This window comes from Mercenaria mercenaria, unplaced genomic scaffold, assembly GCF_021730395.1.
Source record: "Mercenaria mercenaria strain notata unplaced genomic scaffold, MADL_Memer_1 contig_3385, whole genome shotgun sequence".
Classification (NCBI taxonomy): Eukaryota; Metazoa; Mollusca; class Bivalvia; order Venerida; family Veneridae; genus Mercenaria; species Mercenaria mercenaria.
The window spans coordinates 50,157-73,383 of record NW_026461516.1 but is presented as its reverse complement, the minus strand read 5'-3'; the positions used below and the strand labels follow the sequence as shown (position 1 = coordinate 73,383).

The 23,227-nt window shown below is 33.6% G+C and overlaps 1 protein-coding gene and 1 long non-coding RNA gene across 2 annotated transcripts; one reads left to right on the top strand and one right to left on the bottom strand.

Annotated features, from left to right (window-relative positions):
* The first annotated feature begins 877 nt into the window (after nucleotides 1–877).
* On the top strand, nucleotides 878–12,696 carry LOC128553018 (uncharacterized). Its single transcript, XM_053534122.1, has 2 exons — nucleotides 878–1,753; nucleotides 7,669–12,696. The coding sequence occupies exons 1-2, from the start codon at nucleotides 1,020–1,022 to the stop codon at nucleotides 8,516–8,518; spliced, it is 1,584 nt and encodes a 527-aa protein (XP_053390097.1). The 5' UTR covers nucleotides 878–1,019; the 3' UTR covers nucleotides 8,519–12,696.
* An 8,485-nt stretch (nucleotides 12,697–21,181) lies between these two features.
* On the bottom strand, nucleotides 21,182–22,649 carry LOC123523434 (uncharacterized). The gene is made up of 3 exons (XR_006681100.2): nucleotides 22,159–22,649; nucleotides 21,585–21,662; nucleotides 21,182–21,327 (listed from the first exon to the last, which is right to left on the bottom strand). It is a non-coding gene; the product is annotated as an uncharacterized LOC123523434 (long non-coding RNA).
* Nucleotides 22,650–23,227: the final 578 nt, after the last annotated feature.

Sequence of the window (23,227 nt, the reverse complement as noted above, 5' to 3'; positions counted from 1 at the left end):
TCTGCTTGGCAAGCTACTAGTGTCTCCTGTCATATTAAAGTGTTCCACACTAGGTACAGATAATGCTTTTGCCATTTTCTATTGTTCACTTTTTTTAACCCTTTCAAGAATTTAATCCAATACGGAATTTAATCCAGCACACATCTTTTTTTAGGAATTTAATCCACAATGTTTTGTCACGGAATTTAATCCAATATATTTTTTCTTTCCGGAATTTAATCCAAAATTTAAAAACTCATTGATATCCCATACTCGTCGCTATTTGTTTTGTTTGTATCTAGGTGGGTTCTCATATTTTAATAAATAAGGTAAAATAAACTAATAAACATTTATTCATTCTTCATTCATACATATAGACGTGTGTGCATTTCTAACGCCCGTCACAGAGAGCCTGTGATTTAACCAAGCATACTACATGTAATATGATACACTAGCATATACAACAATTACCTGACAGACATTGTTGTTTATTACCTAAATTAGATCATTTTAACAGCAATGTTTTATTCTGTTGTTATTCTACTACATTATTTTCTTTTTTGTACCTACATTTGCAATTAAAAAACATGCCAAAAAATTAAAATGAAACAATGAAATGTAGCAATAAGATGATTTTAAATGACTGTTTAGATTTGAATAATATGTTCATAGCTGGGAAATACGATTTTTAATATATCGGCATAATTGGGACTTTACAAAACTGGTGTCAATAGAACCAACGTGTCTTGTAAATTGTAACAATAAATGAATGTTCAATCTTCCCGTTTTCTCTTGCGTGCGAAAAAAGCACATGTGCGTTAAATGCAGCTTATTCAATAAATATTTAACTATACTCCTTTGTTTTACAGGCAGTCCAAGAAACGTTAAAATACTTTGCATCCAGGGAAGAGAGTTCTGGAACATGTGAGATCGTTTCTTTGTTAATAGTGTGTGAAACAAGCACACTGCGCCAAGAAAATGTAACCGAATATGATCGGTTTTGCTCCGACATAATTTCAGCAGCACTGAAATCATTTAACATGGAAATAGATGCTGACAATGTCATCATAAATCCGAAAGAGTACGTTCTTGGCAGCAAGATCTCTGACATTCTGGAAAAAAGAGTCATGCAATGCTTTCTTTGCGTGAGAACACAATTACAGGATTTAATCAGACTCAGTTACAGACATGTTTCCGCAGACTCGATAGATATTCTATATTCGGAGCAACTAATAACCTCAATACAGGGATTTCTGAAAAATGGATTAGGCTTTGTAGATATACTAGAGACCAGAAAAGATGAACCTTTCATAGACACGGTACTAGGCAATTTAATTCAAGTTATTCGATGTGCTCTTATAGCTCCATTGTCTGCAAAATACGGTTTATCGGAAGATGCATGCAATCGCTTAGCTCATGAATTCAACTTCGAAAGCAGGCTGATCAAAAGTGTCTCAAAAACCACACGCTACCATCTGTCGGAGCTAGAAAAGCCTTGTGAAGAAATGTTTAAAGCTACAAAACTTGGTAACAAATCGCACCACTTTCCTGGCAGAAGTTTCGTATTTATTGCATATCCATTGCGTAAAGATATCCAGGCTGTCCTCAGGGAGTTTGAAAGAGTTATATATTGCGCTGGGCGTATTGCATCTACGATGAAGAAGATGTTGTACGAGATCAGCGGATATCTCTACCGCTCTGTCATTAAAGAAGAAGCCGATATGAAAAAAATGCAAGTTGCTATACCAGCATTACTACGGGAAAGCATTATGGCGTATGTACATTGCTTCATTTTTTAATTGCTTCAACATTGGACTATGACTTAATGAGTTAGAACGAGAGTTTCAAACTTGATCTGTATAGGTGTATTGTATTCATCACTTATTTTATTTTATTTATTTATTTTTTTTTTGGTGGGTTGGGGGGGGGGGGGGTTAATATTTCCACAAGCAAACTCATTTTCTAATTGAAATAACTGATTATTTTGTACGAAAATGTATCACAGACAAATCCAAAATTTTAACCCATTTATAATTAAAGAAATCTTAAAAAAGTGAAAGTTAAATATCAGTTCTTAAGTTGTAATATTTACAAGTCCAACATCTCCTGGGTGGCTCCGAAAAATTTCTACCACAACATTGACAGAGTTTAAACAATATCGAAAGTTGATACATATGAGTATTTACTCATGTTACAGTGGGTAGATTTTAGTGATCATCCATATTTTGGACATAAAGCAGTTAGACATTAACACACGTACTTAATCAAAAGAAACTGTTTAATGTCACAAGTTTGAAAATAAACATCCTAAACACAATCCAATCAATATCAATTTTCGACCGTCAACATCGTGAGAGAATAAAAAAATATTACCAAAAAATTTAAGCTGTATTTTTATAACAAAAATTTGAATATTTACATTTGACATAATTATTAAATTGAACATCGTATAGAAGGAAAATGGCAGCCCTCTGTCAATGTAAAATGTCCTTAACACCACACAAAAAGTTGCGGATGTGCTACGTATTGCACAGTGCTGAAATGGCGATTCTGCATGTATACAGCTTCGTTACGGATTGATAAAATTTGCAACGAAACGAAAACATGAACCTTAAGAATATATTGGATTTTTTCTTCTAACATGGAGACATGGTTTTGAATTTTTATCAAATGTTTAACAACGTTGATTAAAAAAGGGGAAAAAAACACAATAAAGCGATATATTACGGTATAGGCAGTGTTATAGTATTAGAAACCTGTCACCTAACAAATTCAAAACCAACACTTTTCATTTAAGAAACAGCCCTTGAAAGGGTACATTTTCAAACTATTACCTGTATAAGACTAGAGAAACTAAACTAAAACAGAAATGTAGCATTTATACAAAATCTGTATATAGAGTAAATATTGGAGCATCTGGTAACGGAAGTGATAATGCGTTATGGAAACTGTGTAACATACATAGGCCTTTCTTCAAACTGATGTGTGTAATAGATTAATGAGAATAATAATATAAAAATGTTAGGGCTCTTTAGTAACAGTTCAAGTGATACATCCCTCTCAATAAGAAGGGCTTCTACCCATCAAGGGTCACCATCAAGAATCTTGAACATTTCTTGAATTCCCTATCTTTTCTAAATAATAATTTACTATGTAAACGTCTGTTTTCTTTTATCGTTCTTACATCTTTGACGCATGGTACTTTGCATTTGTTACTATATTTCCCTGATTCAGTAAGGGAATTTTTCAGAACTTATCATGAGCCATGTCTTATACAACGCAGCTATTCATATGTCTCTTCTGGCACACACATTTCTGTGATTTGTCAGCAACAGTTGAATTTGCATTTTTCGATTACTATTCTGATAGTGTTTGTCGTCCATTCTCGGAACAATTCCAGCTCACTGAATAGTGTTAGTAAACGTTTTCTTACTAACTTGTTATAGTCTGTCAAATCAATGTTTCGGACGTTCAACTTCCACCAGTTTCTGTTGGATAATAAAATCTGTAAAGATCATTTGAAAGCAAAGAATGCAGTCACGCAGAATATTAGTAGACTTGGTTTGATTGAGTCTGTTCAAATCGTTTAAGTTATATAACTATAGCTATATCTTCTCTGACATGGAAAGAAATAGTAAATTTGCCAACAAAAAAGAAATTCAGAAAACCCTTATTACTATACAACAAGTCTAAGAATACCTTATTTGAACTACATATATAACAAAATGTCTTTGTAACCTCCGTAACATAAGATCTCCTTCGAAACAGAATAAAACTTTTGGTCGTCAAATGCACATTTTTTGTATCAGATTCTAAGTATAACAAAATGACGAGGACATTACTGAAACCAAAAAGAGTCATTTTAGGTGCAGTAACTTAACAAGGACAACTTCAATGCAGTAAGACAAACTATCTCACCTCCATTACAGTGTTACGGCAAAAATCAAGTTCTGAATCCCTTTCTTACTGAGAAATTAGTCAAAAAAATATATATTTCTTCAATCTGAGTGAGTTTTGTCATGTCTCTTTGGCCAAAAATTCATGTATGAAATTTGAATGTCGAAATGGAATTTACAAACATGTTATCTCTTCCGAAACAGACATGTTTAAATAGGCATATTTATTGCACTGTATTTTATGTATTGTTTGGCGCTCAAACTAAATTGGAAAAACAGAGAAAACACTTTCAAGCACCGTAAAACATGATCACATGCCCATCATGTATTAGAATTATTTTTTATGTATGTTTATAAACTTACCTCATTTAATTGAAATACTGTTCCATCAATAATCTTCAAATTACACTTAAAAGTCTTAGCAGATGAGCCTCTGCTTCCTCTGAGTGAAACATGAGAAAAGCTTTTTTGTGTGTTTCCGTATTTCAGTAGGCAGTTAGATCAGCTAAAATGTTATGTTACGGAAGGGATAGGTTACGGAAGAGATAAAGTTATTTGAATATTCGATACCATGATGGCATATACTGAAAAAAGCATTCTTATTGATTCATTTAATGTTCATTGTATATGATAGAAACACAGGGAAAACCCCATTGTTATCTTGTATATGTGAAGAAGGGGGATAAATTTTAAATCGCGACAAAATATAGATGAACTGGAAAAATTAATATCAGAAAACTTTTCCCATCGGAAAATAAGTAAGGAGTTATTTAAATAATGTAAAATCATTTGACGACAGTTTATGTCACTTTTGCAACATCGTGTTATTGATATTAGTTCATGTTACGGTAGGTGAGTATTGTTTTTGGCGACATTTGAATGTACGACCAGGATAAATACATTTTGTGTTTAAATCATTGAAAATGTCTATCAGCAGTTACAATAAACCCTCCTTCAAAATACTACATGTAGTTTTGATGCAAAGTTTTCCAGTGCTTTTAACAGAGTTATTATTGGGTTCAGTATTCTTGGCGACATGGCAGAAATAAGGAACCTGCTTTTAAATCGCATCTTATTGCACACAGAAAGTACAAAAATAGATCGACTGTTGGTAAAGAAATATAAATCATATGAACTGGCTTATGTAAGAATCTCTTTTCAAAGTATTTTTTCATCACGTGTTTATTATAGATGAACAAGAATTCAGGCGACAAGGACTTTTCTAAAGTGGGTCATAATTTTGGTTTTGGCTGATCAATGCTGATTGAATCTAACTCACATAAAACTCACATACATGTTCAATCTATACAAGTTCATTTTAGTTTGCGCTAGCTCTATCTATGGCCGATAATATAATATTATGCGGCTTTTCTTAGAGAAAGAGTTCAACGTTTTATTTTGATTATTTGAATTTTTTCTATTTATTTATCCTAACAGAAAGCAACGTTGTTTTTTTCACAGTTGATTGCTTTCTGTATACTTGTATCTTAACCTAATGCTAGAAATACGCACAAAATGCACGATTGAAAGTTACATTGTTATTTATGCAGTCAACTTTGATGTTGCGTTTAAATTTACTTTTCTATTTTGGCTGGTAACAATAATATCGAGACAAAGGAAATAGGAGAGTTGTGATCGGCCAAATGCATAATATTCCTCGTTGTTTGAATTTAAGGTAAACTAGACAAAAATTTCAAATTTGAGAACATGAACAAGTACTACATAATTATTGTTTATGCAAACATTAAGCTAACAAGCTAAATTGTACTAACAGTATTGTGTATTATGTTTAAAAAGTGCATGTTGTATACATGTATAGCTAAGCATAGTATAAAAATTGTACATTTTTTTTTCTACAGTCGGCTGGTACTGCATAACATTTAAATATGATTGTAGCTCTATGTAAACAAGTAATTTACAGATCAGCTCACGCGGAAAACCCACTTTCCGTTTTTCCTCGAAGGAAAAATCTTGCATAGCGAGGAATTCCTCCGAGTACTGCCTAATTCTGACTCGGAGTACCGACTGTTATAGTTTTATTACTTTAGCGGAATTTCGTCGAGTCACTCCGAGAAATTACTTGACGGAACTCCGAGTCGAAATTACACAGGTAACACTATAATGATTTCCGGTATTTTATGGCCACTCCGCGCGACTCCGAGTCTGTAATAAACAATAAATCGGTCATTTCGAGTGCCGCGAGATGATTTGACGAAACTTCGAGTCAGTATTTACATGGACGGATTGTTTTTTTTTTATATAATTAGCTTGTTCTTTTAATTGAATGTATGAAACTGTTGTGAATTTTGATACTGAAATAGTTTCCGACCATGCGAATTAGATTAAGACGTATATTAATGTATAATAAACTAAATTATTAATCATACAAAATTAATCAAACTTTAATTAAACGAATTAAATTTAGGAAAACAGTCGTGTAGTAATTTATGCACTTAATTAAGAATAATTTATAAATAGATAAACTTTAAAATAACACCCGCTAAAAGTAATTGTTTAGTATGATATTGAAAAACATGCGAATTAGATTTAGAAGTAAATTTATGTAGAACGGACTAAATTATTAATCATATATAATTAAACGAATTTCCAAATGAGAGCCGTTTAAGGAAACTGCTTTGTTAAATTTTGATATAGAAATAATTTCTGACTTTGCGAATTTAATTTAGAAATCAAGTCATGAAAATGCACTAAATTATGAATAATTTATAACTAGATAAATTTTAAAAATACGCCCGCTAGAAATGTAAATTGTTAAGTATTAAGAATTACATAAAACTAAACAAAATTTCAAATAACTGCCGTTAAAAAATAGTGATTTGTTAAATATTATATTGAAATAGTTTCTGACAGTGCAAATTAGATTTAGAAATAAATTGATGTAAAACGGACTAAATTAGAAACTATGTAAGACAAGATAAACGTTAAGATAATGGCTGTGAAAGAAAAGTGACCTTTATTAATTAATGAAAATTATAGGAGAAATGATTAATTTTCATCATGAAAATGGTCTTTCTTTAATTACTTCATTTGGAAGGAATTATCAATACGATAAAAAAATACTACAGCCGTATCCACTCAAAAAGTGATAAAATATCATAAGTAAACAGAAAAAAATGGTTTATTTTAAAGTAGGATAAAATACTACAGTATTATTTTTATTTAGAAATACTGTGTTATTTCGCCTATCACTATGTAAAATATAATCACCCTACTCCTATTAATCTGAAATCTGTCCTCGAAGTTACTTTAAGGCCCATTTAAATTTGTATAGGTAATTAATTATTCGTCTCGGAGTCACTTGAAGGAATTCCGTCAAGTGACTTGAAACAAAAGAAAGCAATATAGGTGTGTATTCCGCTAATTGGATTTCATCTCGAGTCACTTCGAGGATTTCCTTCGAGTGACTTCGCATAAATCCTCGGAGTCAGATAGCGAAATTCCTTGACGGAAAATGGCTGACTCGAAGAAACTTCGAGTCGGAGCCTTGGTACTCGTTTTGGCCATCCTCCGAGGATCGAGTAGAATGGGTTTTCCGCGTGAGCTGATCTGTATATATTTGGTAAAGTATGGTCAAGTGAAATATATATGTTGACTTTTTTTTACGTTTGAAATTGATACCTAAAAAGAAAATATTTATGTGAAATATAGCCATTGAATATCTTCAACGTACGAAACTGGTGAAGGGAAAATAAATCTTGTATTATACATAGATATATGCATTTCTCAAATATGTTCCAATTACTCACTTAGTGTTTTCTTTCCTTTTAAACAGAATTGATGGTGTATTTGGTATAGGAACTATCTATGGGCAACTAGAAGTTCATCTTAAGAATATGGAACATGAGAGGGAAGCAGTAGTTCAGAGAAAGGTTTGTGAAATGATTAATAATTTCAAATTCACCCAGCCATACCGAGTGGTCAGAGTTTTGCAAGAGCCGGAGAAGTTTTGCTTCGAGACTGGATATCATATTGAATATCTAAGAGATGTGGCATTTCATCTTTCGGGTACTTTGGGTGGTTTCGTCTATGATGGCGATGGTAATCTATACGGGCTGACTTGTGCTCATGCGCAACAATATGTCTTAATTAAAAATGGTATATTTCCAAATGATGACAACCGTTCTTTGATTGACATCGCTGCAGTAAAAGTATTAGGGAACATTCAACAGCGATGCAGTATTAACCTCAAAGATGAAGACGGAAAGAAGAAGCCCACAGAGTTGTGTAAGCCCACAGAGCTATACACAAAAGCGCCAAATGAAATTGTTACAGAACAGGCATACAAATATGGAGCTGGTTCAAATCTTACAAAAGGCATCATATGCTCGGCCGACTTCACCATCCGTCTTGGTAGAGCTGAGAGCGATCACCTTGTTCTGATAGATTGTCTTCCTGGAAGTGATGACGGCCCATATGCTACAGAAGGGGACAGTGGCTCTATTACCTGCATTACTGATGTAGGTAAACATGCTGTCAAAATAAAAGCAGTCTCAATGTTATGCCATGGACGATATTTAATAGATGACAGTGAATTATGTGTCACATTTTTGTTGCGTAAAGGGTTAGAGAAATTGCAAAAGTCAGCCGGTGTAGAACTGATACTGCCAGCAGATAAGAGCTAGTGACTAAGTGACTTTCAATTAGGAAATGTAGCTTAGGAACATGACATTTTCTGTTACATTTCAGCTCACCTGAAGGGTGAGCTGTTAAAACAGATCGATGTTCAGGCGATCGAATGTCATTGTCCGTCTACAGATTTTCTTCTGAAACTGTCAGTTGAAGTGTCACAAATTTTGGTCTGTATTTGTGCAAATGGTTCCACTGGAAGCGTTTAAGGCACTTCCAGAGCTACCAATATGAAGACTTTCAGACAACTTTTTTCCACCAATAAACTGATGGGTCTTTTCCAAACTTGGCCTGTATCATCCTTGTATGATTCTTATTTCGATTTTAATCAAGTTTTTCTGCTTGAGTCCTTTTACGTTTCACCAGAGCTTAAGGTAGTTCTGCACGTTAGGATCGAAATTTATTTTACAATGTAGAATTTGATTAAACTCTGATTTTTCAAAACTAAATAAAAACTATATATGAAAATTCAGCAAATAAAAAAGATCGGGTCGTGTGCTTGATATTTTGCTAGACTGATTTGAAAAATTTCGACCTCACGCAAGTTTTCATAATGGGAGTCTATGGGAAAAACGCAATTTTCAAAACACTTTCGCGAATAAAAATATTTCTACAATGTAGATTTTAATGAAACTTCTCACAGTCGTAAATAAACATATGGCTTATAATATGATGAAATAAAATGTATAGGTCCGTGTGCTTATTTTCGAGATATTTGTCTACGATTAGAGTGAACCGCCTATTTAAAGCTAATTTTAAGACATTATTTTGAATCATTTAACGTGCAAGATGTTTTAATATCATATTTTAACTTTAGAAAGAAAGTAACAAAACTCCAACTGAGACGTCCTTGTATGGACCTGTTTGAGGTATTTATAAATGCTTGCACACCAATTACTTCCTTTTAGGGGCATCCCGAGCTAAAAAGTATCGCCCTTTAAGCAACGTCTGATGAACCACTTGATGTCTGTTGTATCCTTGATTGGACCATGTTCAGGTTTATTCTTGTAGTAATGAACTTCTCGGTGGATCTACGAAGAACTTGGTCTGTAACATTCTTGCATGAACTTCTTTTGAGTTTATTTAAATTATTTCACTTCACCCCATTTAGGGACTGCAAGAGCTTTAAATAGACAAAAAACCTTTAAACAGCCTCTGTTCATCAACAATTCGATGGATCTTCCCCGAACTTAGCATGTAGCACCCTTGGTTAAACCTCTCCTAAGTTTGTTCCACGAATACCCATAACTGCATTTTAGGGCGTCCAGGGAAAAGAAGAAAGCATATTAGATAAACGGATGTTCGCCAAACTTGGTTAGAAAAAATGTCAAAGGAACAAAGTATTCCTAAGGTGAGCGGCTTAGGCTCGTTAAGGAATATATGGAAATGATTCTGCTTTTTACATATGAAATTAAATCCTTAACTTGGCTATGTTATCCATAACATATACACAAATATGGATCCGAAATTTTGATACTCTGTTATGTATGGTGTTCTGAAATAACAAGTCAACGATAGACATTTTATAAAAGTATTTCATTTTGTTGTCCGTGCAATTTCTGTCGCTTACATGTCAGCAAGAAAAAAACAACAAAAGAAAACAACATAAAATAAAACAGGTGGAAGCTTTTGACACGTTGGCAGGTTTTAAAGCACCATAATTAAGTGAAGTCACTCAATATACATTTAGCGTGAAAATGATAAAAATCTTTTTCTTCTATATAACCCTCCGCTGTAACACCTTGGCCTTTTTAATATTGTTTTGCTTGTGTTGTGTTGTATTGTGTTGTGTTTTACTATAGTGTAGTGTATTGTATCACATGGAAATGTTGGTTGGAAATTTTAACTGTATTAAATAAATGTATAATTATCAAGTGAATGTATTTCATTGTAATTATATTCGTTTGATCTAATAATTGTGTCAATGTATATAGATGTGATGTTTAAAACCGCTTTAAACTAAGTCATAGTGTAAGCTGAAAAGAGGTACATGTATTTTAACCAAAAAAAAGTTTTATTTCTTAAATGACAAAAAGACGAAGAGAAGTTTAAGAAAACATGTAATGACGCCACCAATCGCATATCGTAGGACACTTTTTGTTGTTGAAATTTTCTTAAATTTCGATTTGTTTACTACAATTTTTTTTCAAATGCCGTTTCATAGTCACTAGAAGTAGTTGCATCATCGTTACATTTTAAGTCCATATAATTACAATTTCAATGGAAAAATCAGAAGTTTTCTAGTTGAAGCTTGTATGTATATTATATTAACAAAACAATACTTGACAGATTTTACGGTTGTACCAGAACAAGTATTGACACATTTTAATTCAGTCATTGATTGTTCATCTCTCGATGTTTAAATGCTTTTATTCTAGTCATGTCTTATTAGCCCTAAATCTGTAATGTATCATATATTTAAGATATAGAAGAAACATATGAAATTTCATCTCAATTGTCAGAAATATTCCACTCAGGCTAATAATTTGTTTCAATTTTAGTGTCAGTATTACATAATTTACATAGAAATGGAGTTAGCCTTGTAATTCTCCTGTTGTTTGAATAATTTTGTTGCAAAACATTATACAATAATTTGTAAATATTTTTTGTGTCATTGTATTTCTTTCAAAACAGTTTCAAATGTTTCAACATATGTTATTACTTTTGCCTGATATATTGTTTGATTGTTAATGTCATAACTATGGTAACAACATTTAGGAAAAGATCCTTTTGAAGCATATATCGCAACCAAGTAACATAATTGGAGACTCTGTTGGATCGTGGTATTGAAATGAAATGTGCAGCACCCATCACGCCTCTTGTCACCGGCTTGAAATCTATTACAGTAAAAATGAAGGTTCTCCCAGAAAATAAATCAACACTGAAAAAATTTATCACACTTCAGAGCCTAAAAACGTTAGCGTTTATACATTTGCTACTACTACATATATAATGATTTTGAACAAGTCTTTTTCTCAGTCTTAGGCATCATGTTACCATATTAATTGTTTCTTTGATTTTTTTATGCCCCCGAAGGTGGGCATATTAAAATCGCACTGTCCGTCCGTCCATCCTTGCGTCCGTGTGTGCGTCCGGTAAATTCTTGTTCGGGTTGTAACTCTTCCATTCATAAAGGGATTTTGAAATAACTTGGCATAAATGTTCACCATAATGAGACGACGTGTCATGCCCAAGACCCAGACAGCTAGCTCCAAGGTCAAGGTCACACTTAGAGGTCAAAGGTTAACATGGTCTGTTTCGTGTCCCGTCTATAACTCTGCCATCCATGAAGGGATTTTGAGAAAACTTGGCATAAATGTTTACCATAATGAGATGACGTGTCATGAGCAAGACCCAGACCCTAGCTCCAAGATCAAGGTCACACTTAGAAGTCCAAGGTTAACAGGGTTTGTTTTGTACCCGGTCCATAACTCTGCCATTCATTAAGGGATTTTGAAATTACTTGGCATAAATGTTCCTCATAATGAGACGATGTGTCATGAGCAAGACCCAGACCCCTAGCTCAAAGGTCAAGGGCACACTTAGAGGTCAAAGGTTATCATAGTCTGTTTCTTCTCCAGTCCATAACTCTGTCATTAATGAAGGGATTTTGAAATTACTTGGCATAAATTTTCCCTATAATGAGATGAGATGTCAGTCGCAAAACCCAGACCCCTAGATTCAAGGTCAAGGTCACACTTAGAAGTCAAAGGTGTTTCTTGTCTGGTTCATAACTCTGCCATTTTTCAAGCGATTTGAAAATAATTCCATACAAATGTTCACCATATTGAGATGTGTCACGCTTATGACCAGGCCTCTTAGGTCAAGATCAAAGTCACAAAATGATACTAGTATGTGATTTTTGCGCATACATCTGTGGCATTCTTGGTACTACTTCGGGGGCATTTGTCACCAGTAGTGACAGCTCTTGTGGTTTTTTTGTGATTTTTTTAATTTTTGTGGCAGGTGAATAAACGTCACAGATCATTTTTGCAATTAAAGAATGATATATAGATACTATATATAGCCATATATAGATACTATATATAGCCATATTGTCCGGATCATCTCTGCCTATTTATTATTTTGGTTTCGGTTTTGTTAGATTGTTACTCAAGTGTTTTGTTAAAATAAAGTAATGTGTACATAAAATGAGTAGAATAAAGGTTTGTAACTACAATTCGACTTGCCTACTGCTTTATATACGCCTTATTACATAACTTATCAGTCAAAGGGCTCATTCATATATTGCATCTTACGTGTGACTACAAACTGTACTCTAAAATCGTTCAATAAAGTGAAATCACTTAAAACTCAATAAGCAATTTACATTGCTTATTCTTGTATACAATTGTTGTTTCTGTCGTTATCCTCACAACACAACAAGTCGTCAAAAATGTGCCGAAAAACCTCTATACACCACATCATGTTGTCTTAAGATATGTCAACGTGTCGAGTTATTAAATCCCGACAAAATAACATTTTATATATGTCAACTTGAAGCAACATGCCTGCCGACATACGTCATGCCGACATAAGGTATACAACGAAACAAGTTGTCAAAAAGCATGACAAGCAAACTCTGTAGAACTTGTCGTGTAATTTTAGCAACTCTACAACGTTATTATACCGACAAAATGATATGTTGTATATGTGAACTTGATGTATGTTGGCAGGAACGTACTAAAAGTCGACATATATAATATATTATTTTGTCGGCATAATTATGTTGTAAAACTGCATTAATAACACGACAAGTTGACATATCTACATAGGTTTGTTGTCATGCTTTTTGACAACCTGTTGCGTTGTATACTGTATGTCGACATAAAGTATGTCGGCATGCATGTTACTTGAAGTCGACATATATAACATGTTATTTTGTCGGGATTTAATAACTCGATATGTTGACATATTGTAAGACAACATGTCGTGGTGTATAGAGTTTTTGTATGGAAGCGTTAATTGACCCCCGAGTTGACGTGAAAATGACGGACATGTCAGGATAGATTATCTCGACATATCGTGTTATATCGTGGTATCTCGAAAATTATTAAGACGACACGCCAGAACTGATTCTTGTCTTGTTGACAAAGTTTCTACCACTGGTCATAATTTATGCTACGATTACCTAAATTTACTCGATTGTTGACATAACTGGTGTCATACAAAATTGTTTCACACAGGAAAATAGGACGGCATGCTACATAATCAAATAGACATCATCCAAAAATTATGTAAATATGTGAATAACGTTCTAATTTATGTCAATATACTGTGATACACCTTGTTTTCTTGTAAAATATTTTTACGTCGTGAGCCGATACCTTTGTATTATTTAAAGAAAATTAAGCAAAATGTCGGTAGTTTTGTATTAGCTTTGGAATTCTGCCGTTTTCGTTGGAAGCAATGGCTGCATAAAACTACGGTAATTATTTCATGCTTGTACTATTATTGTTGTTGTTGTTGCTGTTGTTGTTGTTAATGTTCTTATTCTCATATTTCATTATTTATGATAATATTATTTAAGCTGTAAAGACCATAACTCTCCATTAACATTATTGCTTATGGTTTTGGCGGAAGGCTATATCATTCGCAGGATGCGACTAGTAAGGCAATGATCTTTCTTTAATTCAATGTTTTGATTTCATCAGTAAGTCTTCTGACTCCAACAGGAATGCCATCACTCTTTCAGTATTCGTTTGGCAATATCCCTAAGAAATTTCAGGCTGGTCATATCATTGACTCCGGATTCTGTAAAGATTTATTTGAAATTGTGTAATCCTGATATTTATTAATTTTATGAATAACCGGATTTAGAAAATTCTAGACGTTTCGAATATGTGATATATTGAATATCTTGAGATACTTTTCAAGCCCAAAGTGATAAGGAAATCAACTGCTTTCCATGAAAAAGTGCTCCTCTCCAATGAGAATTACAACTTACTTTTATTTAAAAAAAATGAAAATAAAATGTTTTGATATTTCTGTCAAGTTCTTGCAAAATGTTATGCAAAATAACCAAATTTATGTTAAAATTGCTAGTTCACGAAGGTTTTTTTTGACATTGGGACTGATTTATTTTCATTGCATGTGCATCGAAAAGTAATAATCACTTAACTAGCTGCATCCCGCCCGCTTAGCTCAGTAGGTAGAGCGTTGGTCTACGAATAGCGGGGTCGCGAGTTCGATCCTCGGGAAGGGCGTATGTTCTCCGTGACTATTTGATAAACGACATTGTGTCTTAAATCATTAGTCCTCCACCTCTGATTCATCTGGGGAAGTTTACAGTTACAGAGAACAGGTTAGTACTGGTACGGAATCCAGGAACACTGGTTAGGTTACCTGCCCGCCGTTACATACTGTTAAAAAACGGCGTTAAACCCAAAACAAACAACTAAATTGAATGCCTCCTTTTTTAAGTCATTTTCTTAAATGTCAAATTGCCATGTCGTTTTGATATTTTTTTCTGATTATGCAAAAATAAGTGCTGAGTGGTTAGATTATTGATTCCATATTTATCAGCGTGTGGCTAGGTGTTCCTTCCCCTTTTCTACCTCGCTAATATACAATGAAGTAGCATATTATATAAACTGTAGATAATGTATAATTATGGATATACATTGTAATAAAAAAATCTGTTTTGTCATTTCAGTTATGTTTGCCTGTTCTTTTGTGAAAGCTGTTTTGCCTGGTTTGGTGTCAACAAGTTCAAAGATGTGTTAGTTAATATTTCCGGCTTGGATATATACATGGAAAGTTACAGTTTAGTTTATATTTTACACATAAAATTGCGGTAACTCTTCGACATACAAGACAAACTGTCGGGTGCCTTGGGGTGAGGAGATATAGGGCTGGTTCTACGTCACCTTATGTAATAAATGAAGTTAGAAAGCTTTGCAACAGATGGCATAATATGGAGCATGTTTAAGTCATCAGACAGAGTGAAAGAATCGCAAGAAATAGCCAGGCATATATTAAGGACCATGGATACATTGATGTGATTTCAAAACGTCTGTTACACAGACCTACATATATCAAAAGTGGGCATGCATTTAGACGATCACCTAAATGTTACAACTTTTGGAATTTCAATGCATATGGCTATACAATGTAGATGGAAACTCAGGAAAAGTGCTTAGGTTACGAGTATCTTAAAAAGATCCGCCAAAGATTGGCTGACTATATTAAGTCTATACTTTCAAGTTCCGAGGGTTGTTTGTGCAGTTATTGCACCAGATTTTCAAATGGCATTAAGATACTATTATGGTGATAGTATTTCAGATAGAACGAGCATTTTAAATAGACAGGAGATCCAAAAAACAAGGAAAAACACTCGCACACCACACACAGTCAGACACAAAATAAACACACAAGGACAAAACAAACAAATACAGGAAAACAATGGGGCATCGCGCCTTTGGATGGTCAGTGGCAAAACCACCATCGGGGAGTTTAAACCGATTTACCTCATCCTTACCCCAACCATGTTCCAGAGTCTCAAGACAGTTATCCCCGTCAGGTGAAACCCTAACATACGTAAAGGCAACAGAAGGATACTTTTTTGCAAGTGCTCGAAAACAACTGATTCATTTGGACAAAGAAAAGTTTGAATAGTCAAGTAACAGTGCAAAACAATGTACCTTAACTGGTTGTAGATCTATGTATGTAATGCTTCTTTTAGAAATATCAAGACTACCGTTTAGTGTCAGAATTAGTTGTCTTCCTGAACACTAACACTAACATTGCAAGAGATGCTAACTAATATGAAATGTTAAAAATATGGTGAACAATCTAATTATAATAACTGGCTATTTTGTAGTGCCAGTATGTTGTATAGTTTTTTTCTTTCACAGAATTTTTTCAAATTCACATATATGTTAGGAAAACTTGTGCTGAAAACAATGAACAAATAAAAACAATGGGTCACTAGGCTTGTTTTTGTGAAAAAATTGTTTTGAAAACACCCACTGTTGCTGAAACTGATAGCGACTTTTCAACATTTTCATGATTGTTTGCTTTTCTATAAATACCAACCAAAGTATGCATAAAGACAGCACAATAAGGTTAATTCTTTTTACAGATTCTATTATATACTTATTTCATATCATAGTCATATTTGTAATACAATATCATTTTAATCAGCGTACAAATAGAAAAACAATCTGGTTTCATATTCACTTTTGTGAACTTTATTTAAATGGAAAATACCCTTAGTAAAGAACTTTTTTTTTTAATTTTGAAAAAGCTGTTTCTAGATTTTTTTTTCCTGTTTTCATTGTGAATAAACAATTGAATTGTGAAAATAAAAATGGGAAAAAAAAAGTATGGGTCACCGGGCTAAATTTTATGTTAAGGCCGCTTGAATGCAACACCTTTGCGGACGAAAAATGGCGCGAACCTGACTAAGTTGATAACATGTATATCTGCCAGAAGCTAAAAAGTTTAAACATTCTTAATTCTTTCTATAATTGAATACTGAATAATCTGAAAGGGGATTTTGTCTTATCAATACAAAGTTAACTTAAATGTCTAACATTATATAAACGGCACTGTCTCTGTACTAACGTGCGCTGTCAAAATACAGATACATGTCAGGCATGATTCATGTCAATACAACATAAACCAGTATCAACATTTGATTACTGATAAAACTTATTAAAAAAGTTATTTTATTCAAGATTCCTCATACTTAAGATTGTCTGTAACATGTTTCAAGAAATGTTGACCACTTCAATTTTCCATAGATGGTGTCGGCTGCGCAGAAACATGCGCATAAAAAACTACCGGAATTCCCTTTAAATGTGCTTTGATTTTTCTTTTAAATGTGATGTTTGAATTTTATATTGTTACATGTTGCACAAAACTGTATAAGGCAGATAAAAAGAAACCACCGCTTATGACTAAAATGTTATTCAGTAAATAAACAATAGAAATTTGCTTTCTTAATTCACTGAATAGCATGTTTCAGTGGAAGAATACCAGAGGAAGTGGATTCGTTCAATGTTGTTAGAGATGCTGTATACAATGCCTTATTATCCCAAGTGTACAAAAAGATCGAGAAAATATGCTTTAAACGACCCTTTGCCTTTTGAGCTTCCTTGGCCTGTCTTAGGCATCATCTGCTTCCGTATTTGTTGTATGTATCTTAAATTGCAGAAATTATTACAATACGATCAATTATCAATTATAAATTATAAATTTTAGAGTTGTCATTGTAATATTAAAGGCTAGAAGAGGTCTGCCCAAATACTTTTAAATTAATGCTTATCTTTTTACAGATTTTATTATATAGCAGATGTATCTGATAATAAGTCGAACAAATGACTGCGAAAAAAACTTACACCAAATACGCAAAGAACTGCTACGCGCTTCTGATTATTATAGACCTAATGAAACTTTACGACAGATTAAATCATATTGTAAATAATAATTGACATCATTAAAGCGGATATTACGATATAAAATAAATAATTCCTTTCAAAAGTTTCAAGTAAATATGGCAGCCCGTGTATGAGTAAGATAAACGCAGTTGATTCAAAATTTATACATGGTGGAGGTGTCGTTCTTAAAATGTCCACTTTCCAACAATGTCCTGTTCTGTATGCAATGAAAATAAAATTCCTCTTTCACTTATGCTTTAGGCAAAGACATTAATAAAGCACAACTATTACAGTATTCAAGAAAAATGAGCCTACAAAACATTTCCATTTTTTTAGTACAAATAAGGTCACAATTCCGACAAAATTTATGTTCTTGGCCAGCATTCATGACTAATAATGATACATCTTATAATAAAGCAATGACCCATACAGTATTCAATTAAAGTAGACCGTAACAAAAGTTTTAATTAGGAAATTCAATAACCTGGTGGTAGAGCGTCCGCTTCCAGGGCGGCAGGTCGTGGACTCGACCTCCGGCCGCGTCATACCAAAGACATGAAAAATGGTTCCTGTAGCTCCCTTGCTTGGCGCTAAGCATGAAAAGGGAAAATGGCTTCTTCTCTCATTCCATCAGGAATGAGGTGTCGAGAGTGATTTAGTTGTAGAACTTCCTTCACAATCGACCTGATAATTATAAATTATGTATAAACATAGTACAGAAAAGGCCATAATTCTGAAAAAATGTGTGCAGGAGTTATGGTTCCTGGCAAACTTAATAATGATGAGTGTGCATAGTTTAAAAGCTTTTGTTCTCATTATTACAGTAGAGTAGAGTAAAACATACAAAAAGTAATTTCGATGTTCTTAAGTATTAAAAGGGTCATAACATACTCATATAATGACAATATATCACTGTGTGTAGTTTCAAAGCTATGGAACTCATAGTATTCAACATAATGGTACTACAGAACGCGGGGTCGTGAATACGATCCCCGGGCGTGGGGTTTATCCTGTGTGACGAATTTTGTAACAGACATTGTGTCTAAAATCATTCGTCCTCCACATGTGATTCATTTGGAGAAGTTTACAATTACTTGCGGAGAACAGGTATATCTAATGGAGTTATGTCAAAAAGTAAATAAAGCTGAGTTACGGATCTTTTGCAGTACAAGTCCTCCCAGTACTATCTATCAATGTTAAATTTCTATCAAGCTCTTTTAAATGTTTTGGAGATATGCTCTGCACAAATGTTTTATACGTAAATAAGATAAAGGGAGAAATTTAAATAGGTCATTAAGGTAGATTAGACTGCATTTTCTCTGTATGAAATTTAAACTTCTTCGCCTTTACAATATCCTTACAGTAGTTTAGGTAATTTTGAATTATGCTCAAGAAAGAAGCGTAATGCCATCTTAGTCCAAGAGTGCTCACCTGAAATACAGAGCTTAAACAGACTGGAAAGTTCAAGAGGCATTATTATGTGACAGATTACAAACAGTACAAACACTATATTCTTCCTAGGTCTATAAACTGGGTAGAATTTACACACAAGTAATTGGACTAGGCCTGGGTTGTTTCCAAAGGTTCTTTAAACTAGTCATTTGCATCCTGCAATTCATAAGAAGTTGTTCAAAGATATTTTCATATTTAGCTCAACTGGCCCCTTAATAGGAGCATAGACCACCAGTTGAACATATGTTGGAAGGGCCCGTACAGTGATGCTACAGCCAAAGTTTGTTAAATATCCATCAAGCCGTTCATGAGGAGAAATCGTTTGAAGGTATTGTTATTTTAGCACCAGTTACCAATAAAAAGGACCAAGCTCACTCATTTAAAACGTGGGAGAGGACCTTAAGGAGACTTCGTTTTAAGAATTTTCTACTTTTAGATCTTGTGTCCTCTAGAAAGGTCTTGTCATACCAATTGTAATAATTCTGGGAGATGACCTTACAAAAGTACTACAGATCATGTTTGATAAAAATCCAACGAGTGGTTCACGAGGGAATTGTCACATTTTAGTGCATTCTTTGGCCCAGGATGTGTTAAGTTTTGAACCAGCATCCAGCAAAACAAAAAGCAGTAAAATCGCAGTTTACTTTAATGACTTTCCGTGAATTATCTCTGTTGTTGTAGATTAATGTCTAAAACCACATAAAATTTCACGTAGGGTAATATGTGGTGTACTAATACTTTGCAACAAGAATACCACTCTAAAAGAATCTGGATCCGGCATACAAAAGGTTGGAGAGGGGAGCGTACAGTACTACTTATTCTTTTGTTATCTGTTTAATATCTAAAACGTACACATAAAACCTTTTTCAGAAATTCACAAATTCGTGTCAAAGTAATAAAGGTGATTTAAAAATACAACCGTTTCGATTTTGATTGTAGTGCATATTTCTTACAATGTAACACAGTGCTTTACATGACAAAATGTAACGTGAAAATGTGTGAAATGGCAAAATTCTACAGGTATATAGACAGACAGAAAGATGGACACAGTAATTACTTTTATATAAGAACAAAGTAACTTTTTCATGAGATTAGGTTAAAATCTTGTTAACGTAATAAGAAAAGGCACAATAGCACAGTCTGTTTCATTTTTTTTCTGTTTATGGAGATGTAATGAAATGTGCAGTTCTCCTTCAGTCTCCTAGACCGGCTTAAGCGGAATTCTTTTACAGTGAAAAGGAATTTTCTCAATGATCGAAAAGGACCAAAAATATAACAAACACTACGTCCATGTACGGGGAGACTTACTCAACTTTTACTCTTGTTCACCTGATATATTATGATTCAAAAACAAACTTAACATTACAGATATTGCCTTTACCTAATACAGCAAATATTAGGAAACAAAATACAAATCTTCATATGTATCTTTACTGGTTTTTCATACGTGGCACTATGTACAATATAAACAAAGAAAAATGTCCTGTAAATTAGTAGATACAAGATGTAGCCATGGTTGAATCTTTATAGCTGGTTCAACGTTATATAAAATAAGATGTCAATAACTTAACATTGATGTTGCCTTTATATCCAATACTGTTCACAGTATAAGTAAATTTCAAAGACGCATCGGTGTCTAATATTCTAAATTCAAGAAGCATGTTAACAATTCTCCATTGTGTCCTACATCGAAAGAAGTAAACAGTTCAACTTAAAATGCTTTCCACTCTTAAGTATCTACCTGAATGTAATCATGTCAGAATTGCTATTATATTATCAAATACTTTCTAGTAAATTATAAATGTTTCTGATAGCTTCAATTTTACTCCCACATTTAGGGTATTTCTTCCTAGATTGTTTTTAAAAATATGTAGTGTACAAGGTATACAGGCGGTAAGGTCACATAGATGAAAATATCCTGAAGGCTCTCATTCAAAGCAGGCTATGCACAAGTTAAGCTTATGGCAAACCTGAAAACAGAAACAAGAAAAAAACTAAATAGTAATTAAAATGATTCCTGTATAGCTAAATGATATCAACACATAGCTTCAACAAATATTATCATACAAAATAAATTTGGTTATAAAAATATATCATTTGCATGCCTTTAGTTGATCAAAGAAGTTAATCAAAATAATAACTACAAGTTTCATCACAAATTATTACAACGCTATTTTAGCAATCTGATTATTATACTAATGAAAATGTATAAAAATTTGAAATATACCCCCATTTGACTATGTTGTCTTTCCATCATGATCGTTCAGTACATCATTGTCAGTCTCTCACAACTTCCTCTGGTGGTCTGAATATATAAATGACAATTGTTTGCAAAACGAGGTTATTCTATTAAAATATGTATACAAATGTTTCAATAGCTCGATCGAAGTGTCGGCTATAAGTGAGAAGTGGGGCTCTATCTCCGGTCGCGTCGTACCAAAGACAAATTGTACTTACAGCTTCCTAGAATGGCACTGATCAGCATTTAAAGGACTTTAACAGGCGGTCAAATAAGCACAGTCAAGTATCTATTACTGAATATTTTGTTTGTCGCAAAAGAGCTTTGTGACTGGTGTTGTTTGCGACGTTAAATAATCTTTCATCTGTTACTGGCTGACTGACTGTTTTTATTTCACTCCATTCATTTAAAGTCTAGAATTCATAATTCATTCAATATCTCGAGGATGCAAACACCGCATTTTCAGGCATTAACTTCAACTACAATAACTTCTGTAGAGATATATGTAGGCTACGTAATTATGATACCAATAATAAAAACACAAAACAATCTGAAAATATACCTCTGTTTTACTAAATTCAGCTCAAGAACTTTCCATCTCCTCCATTCTCCCGTCACGAATGCAAATGGAAAACGTCTGCAAAGGGAGGAAAAACTGATTACAGCAAGCGTAGTAAAGTAGTCTAAAATATAGTTCCTACCAGCTGGTACCGTACGTGCCACTTGAGAAGCCATGGCCGCTACCCCAGTGGGGCTCGAACCCACGACCCTGAACTTAGCAGCCGACACCTTATCCACTGGATATTCTAAATATCCCTAATTGTTATAACTATATACAGTTATAATAAAGGCCTTTGCTGTCATATCTTAGCTTTTAGGGTAAATATTTCTTTTTATGACTTCTCACTCGGACTGAAGACATATTGATTATGATATTTTATCGCTGATTTCAGTTAGAAACCGTTATTTACTTTAACAGTGAAGCGAATTCAGAAATTCATGATAAATTCAGACAGTTATGAGCACAATCCAATTCAAAAATTCTATTGAAAAACAACAAAAACAACAACAAAAAAAGGAGTGTGCAATTCTATCAGATAAACAAGACTACAAAGCCTATCTTGAAGAAATACGTGTAGGGTGCCCAGTGGTCCGGTAACTGCATCCTTCAACCCCGGGTCTAAAGGTCTGGTTACGTGACCAAAAGGAAAAGCCTCTGTCTTTTCTTACAAATAGCCTACCTTTGTTACTACACTCTTAGCACAAACTAATGTCTATATTTTACTCTATTCGTGGTTACAAATTAATTTAATTAAAAAATCGTGAATTATTATTTTAATTTAATATATAATATTGTATAAACGTACCGAAATAGACACGTCCGTCTGTCCGGAACACACACGGATTCAAGAAATACTTTGTGTTGCTTTTTGTGTTCGTGCAAGTTGACATTTTCATCTTGTGATTTTCTCGTTTAAATTTAGGAAGTAAAACCATGTTAATCAAATGGCAAGTCGACTTATATTTAAGTAACATGATACGTTACATAATGGCATGTCGCCTTACTGTGACCACATAAAGACGTACCACATAGTAAATTTAGGTAACACGTTTATTTAGGTAGCATAAAT